At 53.4% G+C, this 18,694-nt stretch overlaps 2 protein-coding genes across 7 annotated transcripts in view; one reads left to right on the plus strand and one right to left on the minus strand.

Annotated features, from left to right (window-relative positions):
• Positions 1–3,672: 3,672 nt before the first annotated feature.
• On the minus strand, positions 3,673–6,889 carry LOC112543197 (uncharacterized). 4 transcript variants are annotated; one of them, XR_015793528.1, is made up of 4 exons: positions 6,784–6,889; positions 5,411–5,501; positions 4,964–5,004; positions 3,673–4,052 (listed from the first exon to the last, which is right to left on the minus strand). XR_015793528.1 is itself a non-coding variant. In XM_088128803.1 (4 exons), the coding sequence occupies exons 1-4, from the start codon at positions 6,412–6,414 to the stop codon at positions 4,023–4,025; spliced, it is 429 nt and encodes a 142-aa protein (XP_087984929.1). In that variant the 5' UTR covers positions 6,415–6,726; the 3' UTR covers positions 3,673–4,022. The 4 variants fall into 4 exon arrangements, 1 of the variants encoding a protein (XP_087984929.1); XM_088128803.1 differs by lacking the exon at positions 6,784–6,889 and adding an exon at positions 6,148–6,726; XR_015793527.1 differs by lacking the exons at positions 3,673–4,052; positions 4,964–5,004 and having other exon boundaries at positions 5,050–5,501.
• A 213-nt stretch (positions 6,890–7,102) lies between these two features.
• ADISSP (adipose secreted signaling protein) overlaps positions 7,103–18,694 on the plus strand; it is a 46,100-nt gene continuing 34,508 nt past the window's right edge. Inside the window, exon 1 of one of the 3 annotated variants that reach the window (XM_088128780.1) lies at positions 7,103–7,257. The gene's annotated coding sequence lies outside the window, so the exon portion shown is untranslated. The other 2 variants (XM_088128781.1, XR_015793524.1) reach the window with 2 other exon arrangements.

Below are 18,694 nucleotides of genomic sequence, written 5' to 3' on the forward strand. Positions count from 1 at the left end.
TTGCTCTTCCCAATTCTGCATCCATCTCCTGATGGTGCAAATGGGTCAGGATAACTGTGACCTCAGAGAGCATCCAAATATGTTTTCTGAGTAATGTCCATGAATTGTTTGTTTGGGAGATGGAATACACATTACTACCCTTAACCCTTTCCAGAAATAGTTCGTTTTCAAGGAAAAATTTGTTTTCCTCTCACTCCCCTCCCTTGCTGATGAAATGACATGCATCTGATAAACCAGCTGGAAGATATTTAAGGCGAGCAGCAATTCTTCCAAAGGGACCACAATCCCCCCCCCCGCCCCCCACCAAGCACATCCAACTGCCAAGCATCAGATTGCAAGTGGGAGAATCAGGAAGCCTAGTTAGATGCCCATCTGTGGAAGTGGGCAGCCTCCTGGGGAAAACTTCATATGAAATATGTCCAAATAGGCCCGTCCCACCCCCGGATAAAGTAAAATAATCAGAACTTTATAGCTAGGGAATACGTCCCACTTAGGCACCCTTTCAGCGCTGGGAATTCAAGCTGCAGAGAGAAAGGACCACCAGCTGTGCGGCAGGCCAAAAAATCCCAGGTCAGCTCCAAGGGTGTCTGCACGGTACTGCCAAAGAAGTGAAGACACTGGCCATGAGACCACTACCAGGGCTCTGCCTGTTGTTTATGTGCATCTTGACCACATCTTTGTGGCCTTCCCCTAGAGGGTTTTGATCCCACACTGCAGACCTCCCTAGTCAATTCCCACGCAACGCTGGGAAGAGACCTGCCTCTGAAAGCTTCCACTGATCCAAACTGGCGTGGAAGCCCACCATGGCAGGTCTCTTGTGAGTTTCTGGAGATGCTAAGCTTAACTGGAGGCTAGGAGAGAGTGAACAGGCAGTTCTTAAAGTTGCAGTTGAGAAACACTGATCTAGCGTCTGGTTTACTGGTTTAGAGATAACCTATCCTGTAGGCACAGCCAGTGTGGTTCACCCACCCGGTTTTAGGGTTTGTTCTGAGAATCCAGTAATTTCCGTTAGTTTTATGAATAACTGGCAAAGATTTCCCCACACTCTTTCCATGCCATATAGATCCCCCAAACTTGATTGTGTACGTGTACTTGAACTAGCCTAAAAGGAGCACCCTCTTCAATTACTCTTATCTGCAGCCTCATTAAGCACGCGGCAGCCATCAACGTCTCTTTGGCCCAGAAAGGCAGCCGACGTGGCTCAGGGTGGAAATCGCTGGTGGCTTGGAAACACCATCTCAATTTCAGCTGAATGAAATTTGGGGTTCGTTATCGAACACATTTGCCTGGCCAGAACATCTGCCTTCTGTGTCTCCTGAAGGCAGGCTCTTAAGCTTTTTGAAAATTGCCCATCAAAAGTCGCCTAGATGCCATCTGCTCCAAGGCTGCGGTCCTTAATGGCTGGTGCCTCCGACGTCTTGAGTTGCGCGCCTCATCTTCCCAACTGGCGCCATTTCATTTCCTGCTTAATCTTGATTGCTCTGGGGAGGCAGCTTTGTGGAGCCTTGTCTCTCCCCTCCCTTCTCCTCCCTGCTTCTCCATCATCATGAAAACCAAGGACCAGGCTTCTTAGCGTAGGACACAGAAGACCAAGGAGAAGTAGAAGGAAACAAGACCTTTGGGGGTTGCTCACCAGCAGTGACCTACTCCTGCCCCCTCCCCAATTAGTAAATGAGGGAAGCTGATAAGTTATCCTGGGCTACCGGGAACCAGATCGTTCCTTGCTCTGATGGCGAGACAAAGGACTTTCTCTGCTGGGAGCGAGCAGCTACAGATGGCACAACATGGAAGCATCTTTTCCGTGATTCATGGCAGGGACGAAACGCCAGAGACAGGAAGCCATCTGACATTTCAGTTGTTTATCAAGGGCTTTCCCCAACTAGCAACTTCCAGATGCGCTGGGGCAAAAGCCATGCCCGCTGGGAATTCTAGGGCCTGCAGTCCCAGCAAAGGACTCAAAGGCTGCTTTGCAGAGAAGCCTGTCCCTCGGGGCCTTGCGTTTGGAGCAAGGGAGCTCTGCTTTTATTGCAAGAGGAAAGAAACAGCCTGGAAAAAGAGACGCCCCCTTGGGCCAAGTTTCCACTGAGCTGGTAAACTTGGATTTGGGATACAAGGCTGCCAAGCATGGTGAGGCGCTCATCCCCTGTAAAATTCTCTGCTCGTAGAAAGCCAGCATATCTTCTTGGTTTTCTCGAAGGGCAACGTCTCAGTTCTACAAGCCAGAACATCTAGCCCCAGCATCTCTTGCAAGGCACAGTTTTACCCAGACTGGCCTTTGGACTACAGCTTCCGTCATCCCCAGCCAATGTGCCACTGGAATTATGGGGCCTGCAGTCAGGAAGGCAGCAGGTTGGAGAAAGCTAATGCCAAAATTGTAGACCGAGGGGACCCGCAATGACCTTCTTTTCTGTTTATCACACAAAATCAGCTTAGTGCAGTGTTTCTCAACCTTGGCAACTTTATGATAGGTGGACTTCAATTCCCAGCTGGCTGGGGAGTTCTGGGAGTTGAAGTCCACCTATCCTAAAGTTGCCAAGGTTGAGAAATGCTCGTTTAGTGGCTTCATTGCTTTTCACATAAAACCTGCTTCTTCGTACACACTCAGCAGAGGAAACAAAACCCACCCGGGTCTTACGCTTATCAGCAGTTGCAGGGCTGGGCTGAACGAGCCGTTTCGCTTCTGCCAAGCAATTCCCATCGTTTCAAAAATAAAAACCTCAGTGGCCGTGCTCCATCAGGGTTAGCGGGGGTGGCTCTCCTTGGGCCAGACTGCACCTCTCCTTGGGGAATGCGATTTCTGGGGGGGAGACCCCAAATCAGGAGTCCAAACATAGTCTGCAGGGCAAGGTAGCCTAGCCTGTGGGATAAACAACGTCATCCTGGGCCAGGCTGACTGAGAGATGAGTAAGTTGTAATCTACGACACATCTGGCGGTTATTTTGGGACTGTGACCCCATAACTTCACAGGTAGGCACGCTCCTGCCAGAAATCCTGTGACATAATGAAGCTTCTCTTGTTTGAGCTTGGATGTTTCTGGCGTTCCCTTGTTCTTTACACATTCCCCACTCACTTTATTAATTCCCCAGGCAGCCTGGTCTTTCTGACAAGGGCCTGAAAGAGCAGCTGGGGATTTGGAAGTTGCTGGTTTTGGTGTGGAACCGCCGAGAGCCAGCCCACCTGGAGCACGACGACGAGACCCAGAAGCCCAGCCGCTGCAGAACCACGCTCTCAGGACCCCCAGATCAGGGTCCCCACCTTGCCTGTTTCCTACGCACTGGTCAGGTTTTGCAAGGGCACAACACTGCCTTGCAAGGAACTCTTCCATGAAAGAAACCCCGCAAACATCTGAGATGTTTCTTGAGTTCTTGAAACTCATCTTCACCTAGGATAATCAAATATTAACGAGGTCTTGCATGACCTTTGAGGCATTCAAAAAGCTCCTGGGTGCCATCTTTGCTTCCTCACATGTACCCCACCTCACCCCAGGTTTGAGGTGTGACTCTGGCCTCCTTGGTTCCTGCCTTCATTGCTGCAGCAGACAGACAAGATGGGAAAGACAAACAGCTGAGGGTACAGCCGGTTTGAGAGCCCCCATGCAAACACTGGGATGGTACAGAGACGATTGGCATGGCCCCACACCCAAAGATCTACAGTACAGATGTGTGGGGCGTTTATTTTCATTGCATTGATGCTACTGTTCGCTTTTATGTTGTGTGTTTTTAAAATGAGTGCAATCGGCCTCGAGTTTATATAAACAGGGGCGTATAAATCACCACCATCTTATTGCAGTCGCTGGATTTAGCAGGGTCAGTTAAAAAAAAAAAACTAGAAAAAACTAGGGAAACATAAAGACGTCCAAATAAAAATTGAGTGAATGTGGACAAAGGAAATCATAGTGGGTCCAATAGCGGTCGCTTGGTGCCATCTCGAGAGGTTGGGAACAGCCCTTGGACGCAAGAGGAACGGACGCCACCTCAAGACGTCAGTTACAAAAAGTCGTGCGCCTTGGAATAACGTGGATGTTATGGCGGTACCTTTAGCGATCCTAGATCCTGGGGAAGGATCCGATAGTCAAAAATACCATCTGGTAAACAGGCACTGGCTTTTAAACTTATTTTAAAGCAGGCAGGCGGGTGGGAAGATTTTCGTTTTTTTCAAGAGGACTTTCTATGAGTGTTTCTCAACTGTGGGGACGTTAAGATGCGTGGACTTCAACTCCCAGAATTCCCCAGCCATTCCACAGCCATTCCTGTGCTGGCTGGGGAATTCTGGGAGTTGAAGTCCACGCATCTTAACGTCCCCACGGTTGAGAAACATTGTTCTATGACCTCTCTGGGCTTGTACAGAATCGCAGCAAGCCAAGGATGCTCGTTCACTGGAAACCGGTCTGTTTACAAGCAATACGTGCATCTTGACATCCGGAATTGGCAGCATGGCCTTTCCTCATCCATACGCGGCTATAACAGCCGAGCCGGGACCTCTGGAGGGAGACGAGGTCCCGTCCTTGTGTCTGCTGGCTCTCTTCCTCCCTCCTTCCCAGCATCCCCCCCTCTGGCCTCCGACAGATGTTCTCGGCATCTGCAGGTCCAACCTCTCTCCGGCTGCTTGGTAACAGCAGTTCCTGCTCGGGGAACAAAGCCCCGAAAGTCATGAGGTTAGACTTTGGCCCCAAGGCGAGAGGAGGCTTCAGCAAAAGGACAGACCGGTTAAGAAAAACGAAACATCCAGGAGGGAGATGAATAAGAGATGAGCAGCTATCCTCCAACTTATTTAGATCAGTTAAGCGGGCCCTCTTTAAAATGTCAGAGCCCCGGTACGCTTCTAAGAAAATAGCCAATAAACCAGGGAGCAGTGGTGTCTGTAGCAAGGGGGGTCAAAAAGGTCAAGATGGCGGCCACCCCATGCCATCAAACTTGCGGACACCCCTGCCAGAAATAACTCTTTTTTTCCCCCCGGACCTTACCATAATCAGCAGCAAAGGCAAGTCCTCAGAGGGATGGTTTGCTATGAGGAAATTAAAAGCAATAAATAAAAGCTATCAGAATGTTGATAAAGGATGCATTTTTCTCAAGAAGCGAGACAAAGGCAAATACAAAATCTGTGTGCTGACAGATTCACTTGGATTCCTACCTACTTTTTAAAAAATGTCTTTCCTTTTATTTTATGTAACGTGATGGCTGAGAAGCAGAAAGAACATTTTATTCTGGGCAGGAGAGATGTACAGGAAATGGATCTTGAAAAGTTCCCATTTCTCATTACGATCACATGGGACGCATTCATATATAAGTCAGTGTCCCTTTTTCTTTCTTTCTTTCTTTCTTTCTTTCTTTCTTTCTTTCTTTCTTTCTTTCTTTCTTTCTTTCTTTCTTTCAGGTTTCTGTACTTATTCTTGGTTTATTTTCCTTCTTACCTCTCTCTCGTTCGTGTTTGTCCTGATGTTGTGTTTCTGCAAGAACAACGGGAATCTCCAGATCAAAACCCAGAAACGGCCCCACAACGAACTGGAAAAGGCAGAGATGCACTCTTTAGAAAAACAGCCCTTCACGAAACCACGGGGAGCACCGATAATCCGGTTATTCTCTGCAACACCAACAGGAAGATACTTTTGACAGCCTTTGGCAGGCAGCCAGCACAACTGTTGCCCCCAGAATGACGACGGGGTCCCAGGTCTAACTTCTACCTGCTTCGCAAAGGGGTTTAACCGTGAGCCTTCCTGTCCCCTTACCCCACCTTCTGTTCCTTAGGGCTACCTGGCAGAAACGCAGGGGGAGTCGGGGAAGAAGGCAGGCCGGGGGGCACAGGGGCAGACCCCACCCTGGAGTCGGCACAGCCATTAACTTCTACCCCGGCTCGGGGGCTGCTGAAAGGGGTCCGATGCTCTCCGGACAGGCCACCAGCCATCGGCCCAGGGGGCCAGAGCAGAGCAACCAGCAAGGCCCGGCCTGGCACGCCAGACCGCCCCACTGCCCCATCTGCCCACGTCGTGGGATCGCTGAGCTAACAACCCCTCGGAGGCCCGCCACTCCTGCCCGGGGCAGGAATCCACCGCTGCGGCACCCCGGCAGAAGACCAGCCCCATCGTCGAATCCCAGAACCGGGGGGTCCCTAGCCCGGACCCCTGCCCAGGGCACAAATCCACCAGCTCACCCGCCAGCGAAGGCGCCCCCCCGGCCGGCTCTTCCGCGGGGGGCGGCTGCTGCCGTTCGGGGGTCTTCCCGATGCGCGAGAGACCCCCGCGTCTTCCCACCGCTCGCGGCAGCCCCCCGCGCCCCTCCTTCGGCTGCCCGGCGTCCTTCCCCTCCGGCGCCCAGAGCGGTCCCGGCCTGCCCAGCCGAGGGGAACAAGGGGGCGCTGCCGGTGGGGCAAGAGCGCCAAGAGAAGGCCTCTGCAGGAGGCCCCTCGGGGGGCGGCCATCCATTCGGCAGTCCCGAGGGGCGTCCCTGCCCCTCCGCACTCCGCACAGCCTGTTCTCCTTGGGAAGGTCTTCCAACCCCGTGGAACTCCTGCTAGTGCCTCTCCCCCCTCCTCCCGCCGCTCCCGCCGGCCCTGCGAGGTAGACCAGGCTTGACAGCGAAGTCAGGAACCTGGAACTACTTTGCAACTCTGAGCGCGCTTTGGGCTGACCCCGCCTCCTCCTGTCCCTCGAGGCTCTTCGCGCAGCCCGCCCCCCCGCCTTGCTTTATCCCCTCCCCCTGGACGCGGCTGTGCCACAACGTCTCTCCCTTCCGGGCGCACTCCTCAGTTCCGAAGCCCTGTGGCAAAGCCGCCGATCCGCACGCGCACCGGGCCCGGGGCCGCCTCCCCCCAGCGGCAGGCGGGTCTTCGCGCCAAGGCCAAAGCGCCGGGCTCGCTTCGCGACTGAAAAAAGGCCTCGGGGGCAGAGCGCGGCGCCCCGCCCGCTTGCAACAGTCGGCCTCCCTCCCGCCCTCCCATTGGCTGCGCCTCCGGGCCTTGGCCGCGCCCCGCCCCCCAGCGCGGCCGCGCCCGCCCCTCCGCGCTCAGCCGAGCAGCCCCGCCTCCCTCCCGTGCCCGCCAATGGGAAGGCGCGCGGGGGAGGAGCGCCGGCCTCTTTGTTGCAGCGGCCAATGGGGGGCGGGGGAGGGGCGTCGCCGTCCGTGCGGAGGCTACCGGGCCGCGGCTGGCCGGAGTCCCGCGCCAGGCCGGCGGGAGAAGAGGGAGGTGCGGCGGCGGCGGCGGCGTTGCGGTGGCCCCGGCGGGCGGGCGAGCGAGCGAGCGAGCGTTCCCCGCTGCAGCGACGTGAGTGGGGCCCCCGGGCCCGCCTCTCCTCCTCGTCCCCCGCCGCCCCTCCGGGTTGGGCCCCTCGGCTCGGGGCCCCCAGCGCGGTCCGCTCCGGCCCCCGTCGCCCCGGCCGCCCGGGCGTTGGGACTGCGGGGGGCGGGCTGGGCCCGGCGTCTCGGCTCCTTGTAACGCCGGCGCCCCTCCCTGCAGACCCCGGGTCTCCGCGTGGCGCGCCCTCCGCTCCCCGGCGATGCCCTTCGCCCCCCGCAGGGCCGCGGCTTCCCCGGAGGAGGGTCCGGCTGCCCTCCGCCCTCCTCCGCCGCGCTCGCCGTTGCGAGGCCGGGGCTTCGCGGAGGTGCCGTCGGGGGCGGAGGAGCCCTCCTGCCCGGCCCCGCGGCCGCTCCCGGCACGGAGCCCCCCAGGCCGAAGGGCGGGGCGCGGATGCGGCGCGGGCCTGGCGGGGGCGCCGGGGCTCCCCGGCGGGCCCGAGCGCGGCCCCGGGAGGGAGGCAGGGGGCGGGTGGGGGGGCGCGCGCCGTCGGGGGACAGGCTGGACCGGGGCCGCTCGGGTTGGCGGGCGCAAAGAGGCCCGCAGCCCCGCTGGGCGAGCAGCGCCCGGGCTCCCTGGCCCCGGCCCGGCCCCTCGGCCCCCGCGGAGGCCCGGGTGTCCGGGCACGACGACTTCCACCGTGGCCGCCAGCAGGCCGGCAACTGCCCCGCTGAGGGCGATGGGCTTGGGCGGCTGTACTGCGCTCGGCTGGAGCCCGGTCGAGCCTTGGCCGAAGCTGCGCCGAGGGGGGCCTCCGTTCCTCGGGGGGGAGCAGCCCCGCGTCGCGTCTGGGAGGAGGGGGGGAGGGAGGGAGGGAGGGAGGGCGCGTCGCCGTCGCCGCCGCCGCCGCCGCCGCCGGTCAGGGGCCGTAAGTACCCCGGCGACCCAGCGCAGGTTGGTAGATGGGTCTTTTCCGGCCCCCCAGTCCGGGGCGGGGAGAAGGGGGCCGGCCCGCCCGCCGCCTTCACCGCCAGAGCCCTTAATCCAGCAAGCGACCTGCTTTGGGAAGCCGTGCGTGCCCTTCGGATGGATCCAGGATGCGAACGAGGCCCATTTGGGACCAGCGTTGGGTCTCTGGCAGGTCACGGGAGCTTCCAAGCAGGAGACGCCCCTGCTCCTTGCAGCTCGGCATCCGGAGGTGGGCTGCCCCCAACCTGGGGTCTTCCAGACCAAGACCCTGGAGAGACTGTCCTCCGTGGACGTAGCCGGGCTCCTGGGGAAGCCGTCCATAGTGGCCGTTGCCTCGGCTTGTGGGAACGAGTTCCCCAGGCTAAGGATACACCGGGAAGAAGAGCTTCTTCCTCTCTGCTCACGGCCTCTTCCCTGCCCCTTTCTCCAGGCCGCAACCCTGCCCTTCCTCGCTCTCCCTTTTTTTGTCCGATGAGAAGCCCATCGGTTTCGCCTGCCCCAATTTTTATCCGGGGGGGAGGAACAGCTCTTCTGCATTTTGGGGCAATTGTCTGGCGACACCTGCCAAGGTACAGTGGTCGGCCGGGCACCTGGGGAGAAGGTGCAGCCTCTCCTAGAGGATGCGCTTCACGGAACGGAAGCTGTTGCCTGGGAAAACATCTGCCCCGCACTCCCGGGGGGGCATTACGCATTTCGCGTTTCCGAGATGGCAAGAAAGCAGAAGGGGGCTGTCGCACGTGTGGCACACGGCCTGCTTCAACACGCGGCACGCATGGAAGAAAGCGGCAGGTGGTTTCCTGTAGGGGGGGGTTCTGCGTCAGGGTGGAAGAATCACAGCGCGGCTCGTCTTCCGAAGGGTGAGGGGCGCTTGGAGCATTTCGTCTGGCAAGGCCCAGAGACACAACTCGCGTATCCCACTGCTGAGCAAGGAGGGGGACGATGCTGACCGGGCCAGTTCTGGCCTGTTGCTCCCCCAGCTTGGCAGAGGGGTCAGCAAAGCTCTTTGGCTGAACGAGAGCCCTCCGTTTCTCAGCAGAGGCCTCCAGGAATGGTGGGAGATGGAAGGACCTCTGCACATGCAGCAGTTCCTGTGTGGCATCTGCTACTTTTGGGTCTAATGACGATCACCTCCATAGATGGCCTATGAAAGACTACACGCTGGAGGTAGACCTTCAGGGGGCTTGGAGACCGCAGTTCTGTGGGTGGGGCTGAAGCTGCTGAACTTGCGTCCTTGATGAGCTGCAGGGGCACCAGAGACAACAGATCAGGCTGAGCAGCTCTTCAGGACGTTTGGCTACAACTAGCAGGAGGCCATTCTCCCACCCTCCTTTTCATTAGCCATCCTGGGTAGAGTAGGTGGGAATCCAAGTCTGAGCTCCAGGTTATCTCCTCCCCTTTCTTCATGTGTTCTCTAGCTGCGACATCCAACATCTCAGGACCTCCTTGCTTGGAAGAGGTTGAGAGAACCTGGCCAGGATCTTTCTTTCCCCGCCCTGTCCTCCGGAGTCCTCTGTCCCCTTCCCTCTAGAGTTGGCTGATGGTGGACAGAGTTCTGTGGGGTGAGATCTCTTCCAACTTTGGAATTTGAGCTTCTCTGTGGTGGGATTCACCTTCAGACTATGACTCAAAAGACATAGTAGGTCTCCTGGGACACACCGGCTGGTGTCCATTAGAGCTTTGTACCAGCCACAAGGTCATGGGTGTCAGGCCTGGATGCGCTCCAGGCGGGCTTAGCTTGTCACTCATGGAGGTGAACATCCATTTTTTTCCTTTCCTTCTCTGATCACATTGCACAAATCTCCTTTTCCTGTTTAATTAGCGCTGCAGATGGAAAGTCCATTTGAGAATCTGGGAGCGGCGTGCTTCTTGCGGAGAACGTCTTTGCTCGTTTGCCCCACTGTCTCCTCTGGTTAGACAGGATTGGCAGGTTTTTGAAATGGAGGGAGGGTCTTTTTGTGAGGTGGTGAAGAAAGCAGAAGGGACCGTTCGCCATTCACAGTTCCTTCCTACCATGTGCCCTACAGGAATGTTGGTCTGTTGTTTCCATTGTCTAGACCAGTTTTTCTCAACCTTGGCCACTTGAAAATGGGTGGACTTCAACTCCTAGAATTCCCCAGCCAGCCAGGAGTTGAAGTCCACCCATCTTCAAGTGGCCAAGGTTGAGAAACACTGGTCTAGAATTATTTTTCTCTTCATTTGAACCTTGTAATGGTACACAAAGAGTGTTTGGGATCATGCCAAATTAATATTTAATGACATTAATATTGAATGAATGTTTAATATTGTCACGAGCCAGCCGCCTAGGAAGATCTTGTACGAGATAGGCCGCCATGTACGTTTCTAAATAAATAAATAACAAATATCAAGATGGGTCCATCAGGTCCGAGAATCTGCTGGCCCTCGCAGGAAGCCACGTGCGTGCGTCCAAGAAGTTTGCATGGCGCCTTCTGTAATCCCGTGAGTTATTGCCTCTCTCACTTTCTGCAAATCTGTCCTTAAATCTCCTTTTTCGTGAAGCTTCGAGAGGCTTCGGTTGAAGTCCACATATCTTAAGGCTGCCAGGGTTGAGAAACCCTGCGCTAGGAGTTAGACCAGCCCCTGACCTTTTCCAGAATTATTGTTCACCGTTGGTGTCTGGACATCTATCGCTTGCGCACTGCAACTGCGATTAGGTTTGGGTCCGTGAACTGTATTGAGCAATCCTGTTATTTGGGGCTATGGGTTAATTTTCTCATTTTATACAATGAGTATTTTGTGGTACGCCACTGTGAATCTGGAAAGATTTGGTGGTGTACGCATTCTGTCCTTGTTAATGAAGGTGGTGGTGGAGCTGTGAAGCTAATTAAGGACTCCGTTGTTATGAGAAAGGTGGGTTCAAGGGAGCCTCCTCCATTTATCCCCCCATTTCCACCAGAACTTTGCAAGCCGCGGTTAAACCTAGAACCGTCTTTATTTCCCCTTCATCTGTTTACTTCTTCTGGAAGATCAAACGTCCTTGTCCTTGTCAGATGCAGGCTTCTTCACCGCAGAAGTCCTGCAGGGATTTCAATTTCTATTTCTTTAAAGTGCTCTGGTGGTTTTTTTTGGCAGGGGGGTTGATTTAGGTTTTGTTTTGATGGGGACCCTGCAGTTTCTTTCCTCCAGCTGGGGTAGGGAAAGATTTAAGTTGGGGGGGGGGATTCCAAATTTTCAAATACGCATTAACTGGGATGGGTGAGGGAGAGAAAGAGGCTGATTTTGTTTTTCTCCCTGACTTGTCACACCTAATCTTAAGAGATGAGTAAGGAAAGTAGTGGGGAAGGAGATGCCGGGCAGAGAAAGATGCAGTGAACGTGTCAGCTGTTCAGGTCTGTTACGTTGCAGATGCCGCCAGCTCGACAGCACTGGCTGGGAGTGATGGGAGTTGAAGTCCACCTGCACCTGGGCAGGATCGGTGACCCGATGCAGCCATCATGCAATCGGTGATGGTGTAGCAAATCCTGCAGGAGGTTGGACTTGATGACCTCTAAGGTCCCTTCCAACCCTACAATTCTATGTGATCTACATAATTCATGCCATTTGCTTAATGATGTCATGCCCCCTCGTGGCTTTATGAGGCACATGACACGGTCATGTCTTCTCATGGATGCCTGTCCGCCTGGAGGCTGATTGGTATCTTTGATTTTAAAAAAAACATTATTATTATTATTATTATTATTATTATTATTATTATTTAGGTTGATTTGATCAATACCCTTGGATCATGAGAGTTGGTTTCTCTTTGTTCCTGGTGGTTGTAACCCTTGCCATCTTCTCTTCTTTCATTTGTGTCTGTGATTGTATTTTTCTTCCTTGTTTTTTAATGTTTTTACTTGTGAGATGATCAGAATTGTTGGGCAGCGTGCAACTTATAATAATAATAATAACGAGAAGAAGAAGAATATGCTCCTGGAGTTCGGGTAGCAGCCGGTCAATCTCTCCCTGTCTTTCTCCTGTTTGTTGAACTTGACCGCCTGGGACGGTCCAGATTCCCTGAGCGTGTCTCGTGCACGTATGAGAGAATTCTTTCCCTCTCAGCTCACTGTTTGGCACACCGAGCACAGTTTCCTCTCCTCTGCCAGAGAAGGTCGAGTGCAGCCAGCCTGGGGGACCAATCCATGGACGCCCAGCGCTGTACGTCTGAAGCGGGACTCCCGGGGTGCGCCCTCCTGGGACGCTTGCGGATAAAGCAGACTCCCTCGTGGTGCCTCCTGGGCACCCGTTTTCGGGCACATCGGCACTTCCGAAGGGGGGGCGCTGTCAGGTTTTGGGTGTCTGGTGAATTTGCTGACCTGCTGGAGAGTCCTGTGGGCTGCGAGAGCCTTTGCCAGGCTATCTCGTATCACGTTTCTGGTTCTGGAAGAGAAATGGCACCTCTGGGGTGGAGCTGCGTCTTGGCACTGAAGTGCCTACCAGGGATGTGAAAGCAGCCGCCTCCCCCCCCGCCCTTGGTGCTCGGCTATTGATGGGGAGGTTCCCTCCCTGCACAGACATCCTCTTTGCGCTGACTCGAGGCACCAGGGCTGGGCGTGCCACGAGCCCTAAGCCCAGGCGAGGCGAGCTGGTTCCGGCTGGATGCAGGAGGCAAACGTAGCGGCAGAATGGCGTCCAGCCCGACCCTCTTCTCAAGGGATGATTCGCAATATGAGGAGCATCCACAGAACCGTTCCCAACCTGTTGCTCCCCGGACATGCTGGGCCTGCAATCTCGCTGCCCGGTGGCTGGTGGGGCCAGCGGGGAATGTTGGGAAGTGCCCCCCCACACCCAATGGAAGAAAGTGGCTGAATTTTGCCCCAGTCTGGAAGCCTAGGTCGAGTCCTTCCTGCAGCGTGCAAGATGTCAAACTGAGGAAGCGGCACCTTTGGGTGCTTCCAGGGAGCCAGGCATCCAAGCGTGCACTTGTGTTCCTTCTGGCGATATCTGGCTTGGTGGGTGCCAGGACCCTCAGAGCTGATCCAAATCTTGGCTGTTTCTAGCCTGCCTGCCTGCCTGCCTTCCTCTCCTTTTCCTTCCTCCCTTCCTCCCTTCCTCCCTCCCTCCCTCCCCTCCCCTCCCTGCCTCCCTCCCTCTCCATTTCCTCCGTTCCTCATCTCCCTCCCTCCCTCCCTCCCTCCCTTCCTTCCTTCCTTCCTTCCTTCCTTCCCTCCCTCTCTTTTCCTTCCTTCCTCCCCCCCGCCCGCCCAGTTCTCTACCATTCTTAGCGATTCACAGACAGAACTGACATTTCCCAGGAGCGTTGCTATTATCTGGGAATGGCTGGAACACGCTACTTACTGCAGGAAGGATGGCGTAGGAAGCAAAAGGCAGGAGAAAGAATAAAAGCTCTGCTTGCAGCTAACATTTCTCTTCCTGGAAGCATGAATGCACAGGCTTACTGCCCTGTACGTGTCACGCGAGAAGTCTTCTTGAGCGGAGTGATATTTACTCCTAGGTAAAGGGGTGGAGACCGTAGCCTTCAATGCTTAGCTTTGAGGACGTGTTCAGCTTTTCAGAGCCTTTTAGTTTTATGTGTAGAAGTTAAATATTTTGTGTATACATTGAACTATTCCATTAAAAATCATTCCCAGGAAACTTTAGATTTGATAGACCATACCAGTGTTTCTCAACCTTGGCAACTTTAAGATGGGAAGACTTCAACTCCCAGCATGGCTGGCTGGGGAATTCTGGGAGTTGAAGTCCACCCGTTTTAAAGTTGCCAAGGCCGAGAAACACTGGACTGTACTATAAACCTATAGCTTATTTTTCCTAATATTTTTCATTTGTTGCAAAAACCTGAGCTCTTTGAACATCCCTCAAGTCCATTCAGCCTATTGTTAGTTTTTGTTGAATGACCGAAACCAAACATGCTAAATCTGGTTGCAATCCACTGAGGTCACTGGAAACATCGGATTTCTGGTGGGGACTGAAATGTGCTTTGCACATGTTCAGAGGCATTCTTGCACGCTGGGCTTCCTTCAGGCCAATGTCATTTCAACCAGCCTGGCTAGGACGGGTTTACCTTTAACTGTTCATTCAGCGTTGCCGTCGAGGTGCAATCAATCAGTTTTGCTCCGTGCCCTTTCGTGGCTGGACGCCTTTAAAAATGGTGACAGTTGAATCTTTTTAGCGAGTTTCTTCCTCGCCCAGCCCCGCCGCCGTGGGGTTTGAAGGCTTGTAGGCAGGCGCCGTTGCGTGGAGCCTCGGCTGTGAAATTGACACCACCCCGCTGCGGCAGGCAACACTAACACCAGGAGGGCAAGGAGTGGGCTCTGTTTGTTAAAAAGCAAAACTGCGAAGCTTGAAAGCGGAGACCTCAAAGCCTCTGTTTGGGGGGAGTGAGCGCAAGACCCCCGAGGCGTCTGGATTGGGAAGTCAAAGCAGGCAGGAATCTGTCCGTGGAGAGGGGATCCTGGAGTTTTCTCTCCTTTGCTTTCCTCATTTCCGACCTGCTTTCTGTTGATCCGTCTAGAAGGGTCTGGAAAGAAGGAAAAATAACATTTTGCCTTGACTCGGCTGCATCTGAATCGCTTTCCAGCCTGATGGATGGTTTGATCGATGATCATCCATTCTGGGTGGATGGCCCAGTCCGTCAGGAAGGGGGAGAGGGGCTAGGGCTGTCTTCCCCCCAACCATGACTTGTAAACCCACTTCCGCTGATGTTTGGGAACAGCGCTACTCTGTCTTCTCTCCTAACCCAGGTCCGTGATGTATCCGAGCGCAGAATCCCCTCACCAGCGTAGCAAAGGGTATTCGGGAAGCACGTCCCCAATGCCAGTCGCAGGCCATGTGCTACTATATTGCTCCCTATATCAGGACTCTAGACAGACCTGTATATATCCGATCTTGAAGACATTTCCAGGTAGGAAATGTGATTTCTATTTAATGTTCCGTCTTTCCGACAAGGATTCAAAAATACAGTGGTACCTCGAGTTACGAACACCCCTCCTTACGAATTTTTCGAGATACGACCAGCTCCAGCCCCAAAAATTTACCTCAACTTGCGAACTCCGCCTCGAGTTACGAACCGGATCCGCGGCCATTTTCCCTGCTGCCACACGGTCGCGGCTTCCTGTGGGCGAGATTGCAGTAGCAGGGAGACGTTCGGTGAGGCTTGTGGTGTGTTTTGTGGTGTTTGGAAGGTTTTTGTGGCGTTTGGAAGGTGTTTGGTGTGCTTGTCAGCATGGCTCCAAAGAAAATGCAGAGCAGGCTTGGCAAGAATAAGGCTTTGAAGAAAAAAGTGACGATCGAACTTAAGAAGGACATTATAGAAAAGCACGATCGTGGTATTCGTGTGACTGATCTGATCTCAGAGTACAAGATGGCAGAGTCGACCATCTCGACTATTTTCATGTTTTTGTGGTTTAAAAATAAAATGCATATGTTTCAGAACTGTTTAACCGTATGTATTTACATTGAACCTTATGGGGAAATTTGCCTCATGGTGCGACCAAATTCGGAGGGCAGAACGGATTAACCGTATTTACATTGAACCTTATGGGAAAATTTACCTCGAGTTGCAGCCAACTCGAGTTGCAACCAGAGTCACGGAACGGATTAAGTTCGTAACTAGAGGTACCACTGTATCCGCCCAGTTCCCCAGTTTTGTGCTACCATCTGTACGATACGTCGCATCATTGCCTAGGTTTGGAATTTCTCATAATAGTATTTTATTTTGATTGATTTTAGTATTTTTCTTAATTGTTTTAGACCCTGTTATATTTACTGTTTTTCCGTCGTGTATGTATGTATGTAGGAGGATGTAATGCTGCTATGATTGGATATTTTGACTGTATCTGGCCTTGGGGCTGTAAGAAACTTGATGTCAATGTCCCCAGTGCCAGCTGAGGGATGTCTGTCTTTTGCTTGCAAGCACCCCCGAAGCATCTGGTTGGTCACTGCAGGAGACAAACTGCTGGACCCGGATCGGTCTTAGGCTGATCCAGCAGGGATCCATCATCTTGGGGGAGGAAGCTGGCTGGTTGAAGAGGCTTTATTGGAGCATCTGCTTGGTATGCAAAGGGTTCCAGGTTCGAGCCCTGACTTATGCGTTTCGCACCAATGAGATGCTGCCAAGGCAGATTCCAAGTTTGGCTCAGGGTTCAGCAGCATCCCATGGGCCTGTCTGCCAGCTCCACTTCAGACAGGACTGCGGTGGTGCAAACCAACAAAGCTAATGTCCGTCACAGGCATTGGGAGTGGGTGATGTCCTGGGAGAAATTATGCCATTTGTGTCTGTTACAACCGATGCAAATTATATCACTTGTGGGATAACATCATGACATGCCGGACATCATTGTGGCTTCTACTGGATGTCCCCGATGCCCATGACATACGTTTGGAGGATTGGTGTCTGAATCCAAGCTGGGTCCATGCCTCTTATCAGACCTTCTGTGGCTGGTCTTCATCTCATCCATCTCCTCCTGTTGTGCCGCTCTCCAGTTCTAACTTCTGTAGGTGGAAGGGAGCTTATTAACCCTAGATCCTTGGAATTTGTTTTTAAGGTGGCCTGGAAGTAGATTCCACTCTTTTTCACACAGAAGTGCTTGCAAGCATTGGCTGTCCAGTGACCTGATCGGGGAAATAGATTGATGTCTGTCTTGGGCTCAGCAAAGAAACAGGGTAGCTCAGAGATAAGGTTTCTCTTTATGTTCCTTCCCTTCCTTTGTTTTTTGCAGTCCTGGCCTTCTGTTGTGCAAGGGCGTGTAAAATACTGAGGAACTCAGCCATGTGTGGCCTTTTCATGAGAGGGTGAAGTTGAGGTTGTGCTCTGAAGTGAAAGTGAGAGGAGGGGTCAGCGTGAGATGGCTACCATGGTGAAGGAATCATCTATCCCAGACAGGATGAGCATGCAGGAGATCTTGATAAGCATGGCTGCTCTTTTCTCACTCTTGGTGCAAAACTTGCGTCATGCTGCTGCAGCTTATGGTTGCATTCGCACAACCCACAGTGCCACAAACCATGGCTTATGGTGCATAATGACTAGGATCATGAAACACTGTAAAGTAAAACAATCAAGTTGCTTTCTGGCATCGTTTGATGTGTGAGTCCATCTTTGGTGGTGTTACTTCTGTTCTGGCGATGCTGATGAACTCAGTCATTATAGTCCATGGATCGCTGTCTTCAGGATGGGTTTGTTCTCAGGGCAACCTGCAGCAGGACGTTCTTCTGCCAAGTCAAGCCAAAGGGGAGCTGCCTGGGAACATGGGAGTTCTTAGATTTTCTGTAGGTTTTGCTGTTGTTGACTTGACTTGTTCTTAGAATCCTGTTTGCAGGCTTAGTTCTGGATGACGGGGTTGTCAGCATTTTCACTGCTGAACACCAGCCATGGAGCTAACATGGTGCTTGGTCATGGAAGGACTGTAGCTGAATGATTGAAGGCCACCAGTTGAATTCCTGGTGTATCCAGCACAAAGACCAGGCGAGCAATCTCTACACTGGACTTGGAAAGTTGCTACTGGTTGGATAATGGGAACCGTTGCTTTGATCTGATTGAAGACAACTTCCTTTTGCCTACTGCAAACTGGGCCACAGCAGTCTTTCCCAACCTGCTGCCCGTCAAAGTAAATTATATTCCCACCATCATCAGCCAGGGTGGGCTGCGCTGGGATAGCCAATCTGTTTGGCTGCATTGGGACCCCCCGAGTGTATCTGAATCACACTGAAGTTCAGTGTGGAAAAGACGTAAGTGACTCTCCTAAATTGCCTCTTACGTGTTCCCAATGACTCTGTTACCTCCCAACAGTGGAATAAGCAGGCCAGGGTTTGAAAAGGTGCGTCAGTGACCAAGGGGCACTTGCTGGGTTAAAAAATTGGGGAGCTTCCTTGAAGTTGGACGTAGTTTCCCTCTTCCGTAGTCTCTGAAGCTCAGGACTGGGAGCAGGAGATCATTCTGCCATGGATGCTGATTAATGAAATAAGCTTGTGCTGTAATTTCACTTCTTCCAGCTTGGCTGGCACTACAACTCCCAGAACTCCCACCTGCAGGGCTCGCCCTGCGCCAGAGATGCAAATGCATTTCTTAACTCGATGGCTGTTTCCTTCTCCCGCTTCTCTTTGCAAATAGGAAATCGATCCAACGCAGATAATAAAGTCGTCTTTGATGCTCTTTGTTTTGCCAGCTGGAAAGGCTTAAGACATCCTTGGACAGCTCCGTTTCATAACCCTGGTTTATTTGCAATTATTGCTCTTAGCAGTATAAATAAACAAAGCCCGTTCTTTAACTGCGTGAACGTACCAAATGGTCTGATTTCGCTTGCCAAGTAGTGCTTTGAATAAGGGGGACCTTGAGAAGCAGCCTTAAGTGTGATAACGCAGGTACCCGTTGCATAAAACCTCCACGTTTTCCCCCGGAAAAGGAACCAGACAGGAGGATTTCTCCCCTCCCAGCCTCCTACTTGGAAATTAGGTAGGGGGTCTTGTTACCTGGGCGTGTATTCTGAAAGCCCAGCCGTGCATAAAGCTTAGTGTTCACTCCCCACTGCCATGGTAACGGGCCTGTCTT

The sequence above is a fragment of the Python bivittatus genome, unplaced genomic scaffold (genome assembly GCF_059951505.1).
Source record: "Python bivittatus isolate LINGU-HERP-01145 unplaced genomic scaffold, Pbiv_v1 ctg000740_np1212, whole genome shotgun sequence".
Lineage (NCBI taxonomy): Eukaryota > Metazoa > Chordata > Lepidosauria > Squamata > Pythonidae > Python > Python bivittatus.

Excerpts from the sequence above, each read along its gene's own strand:
- LOC112543197 (XM_088128803.1), bottom strand. The coding sequence starts at position 6,414 with ATGGCCGCCCCCCGAGGGGCCTCCTGCAGAGGCCTTCTCTTGGCGCTC. Across the intron at positions 5,502-6,147 it reads GGGGGCGCCTTCGCTGGCGG|TTCGTTGTGGGGCCGTTTCT; the intron begins GTGAGCTGGTGG and ends TGCCTTTTCCAG. Across the intron at positions 4,053-4,963 it reads TGCCTTTGCTGCTGATTATG|GATCTAGGATCGCTAAAGGT; the intron begins GTAAGGTCCGGG and ends ATCCTTCCCCAG.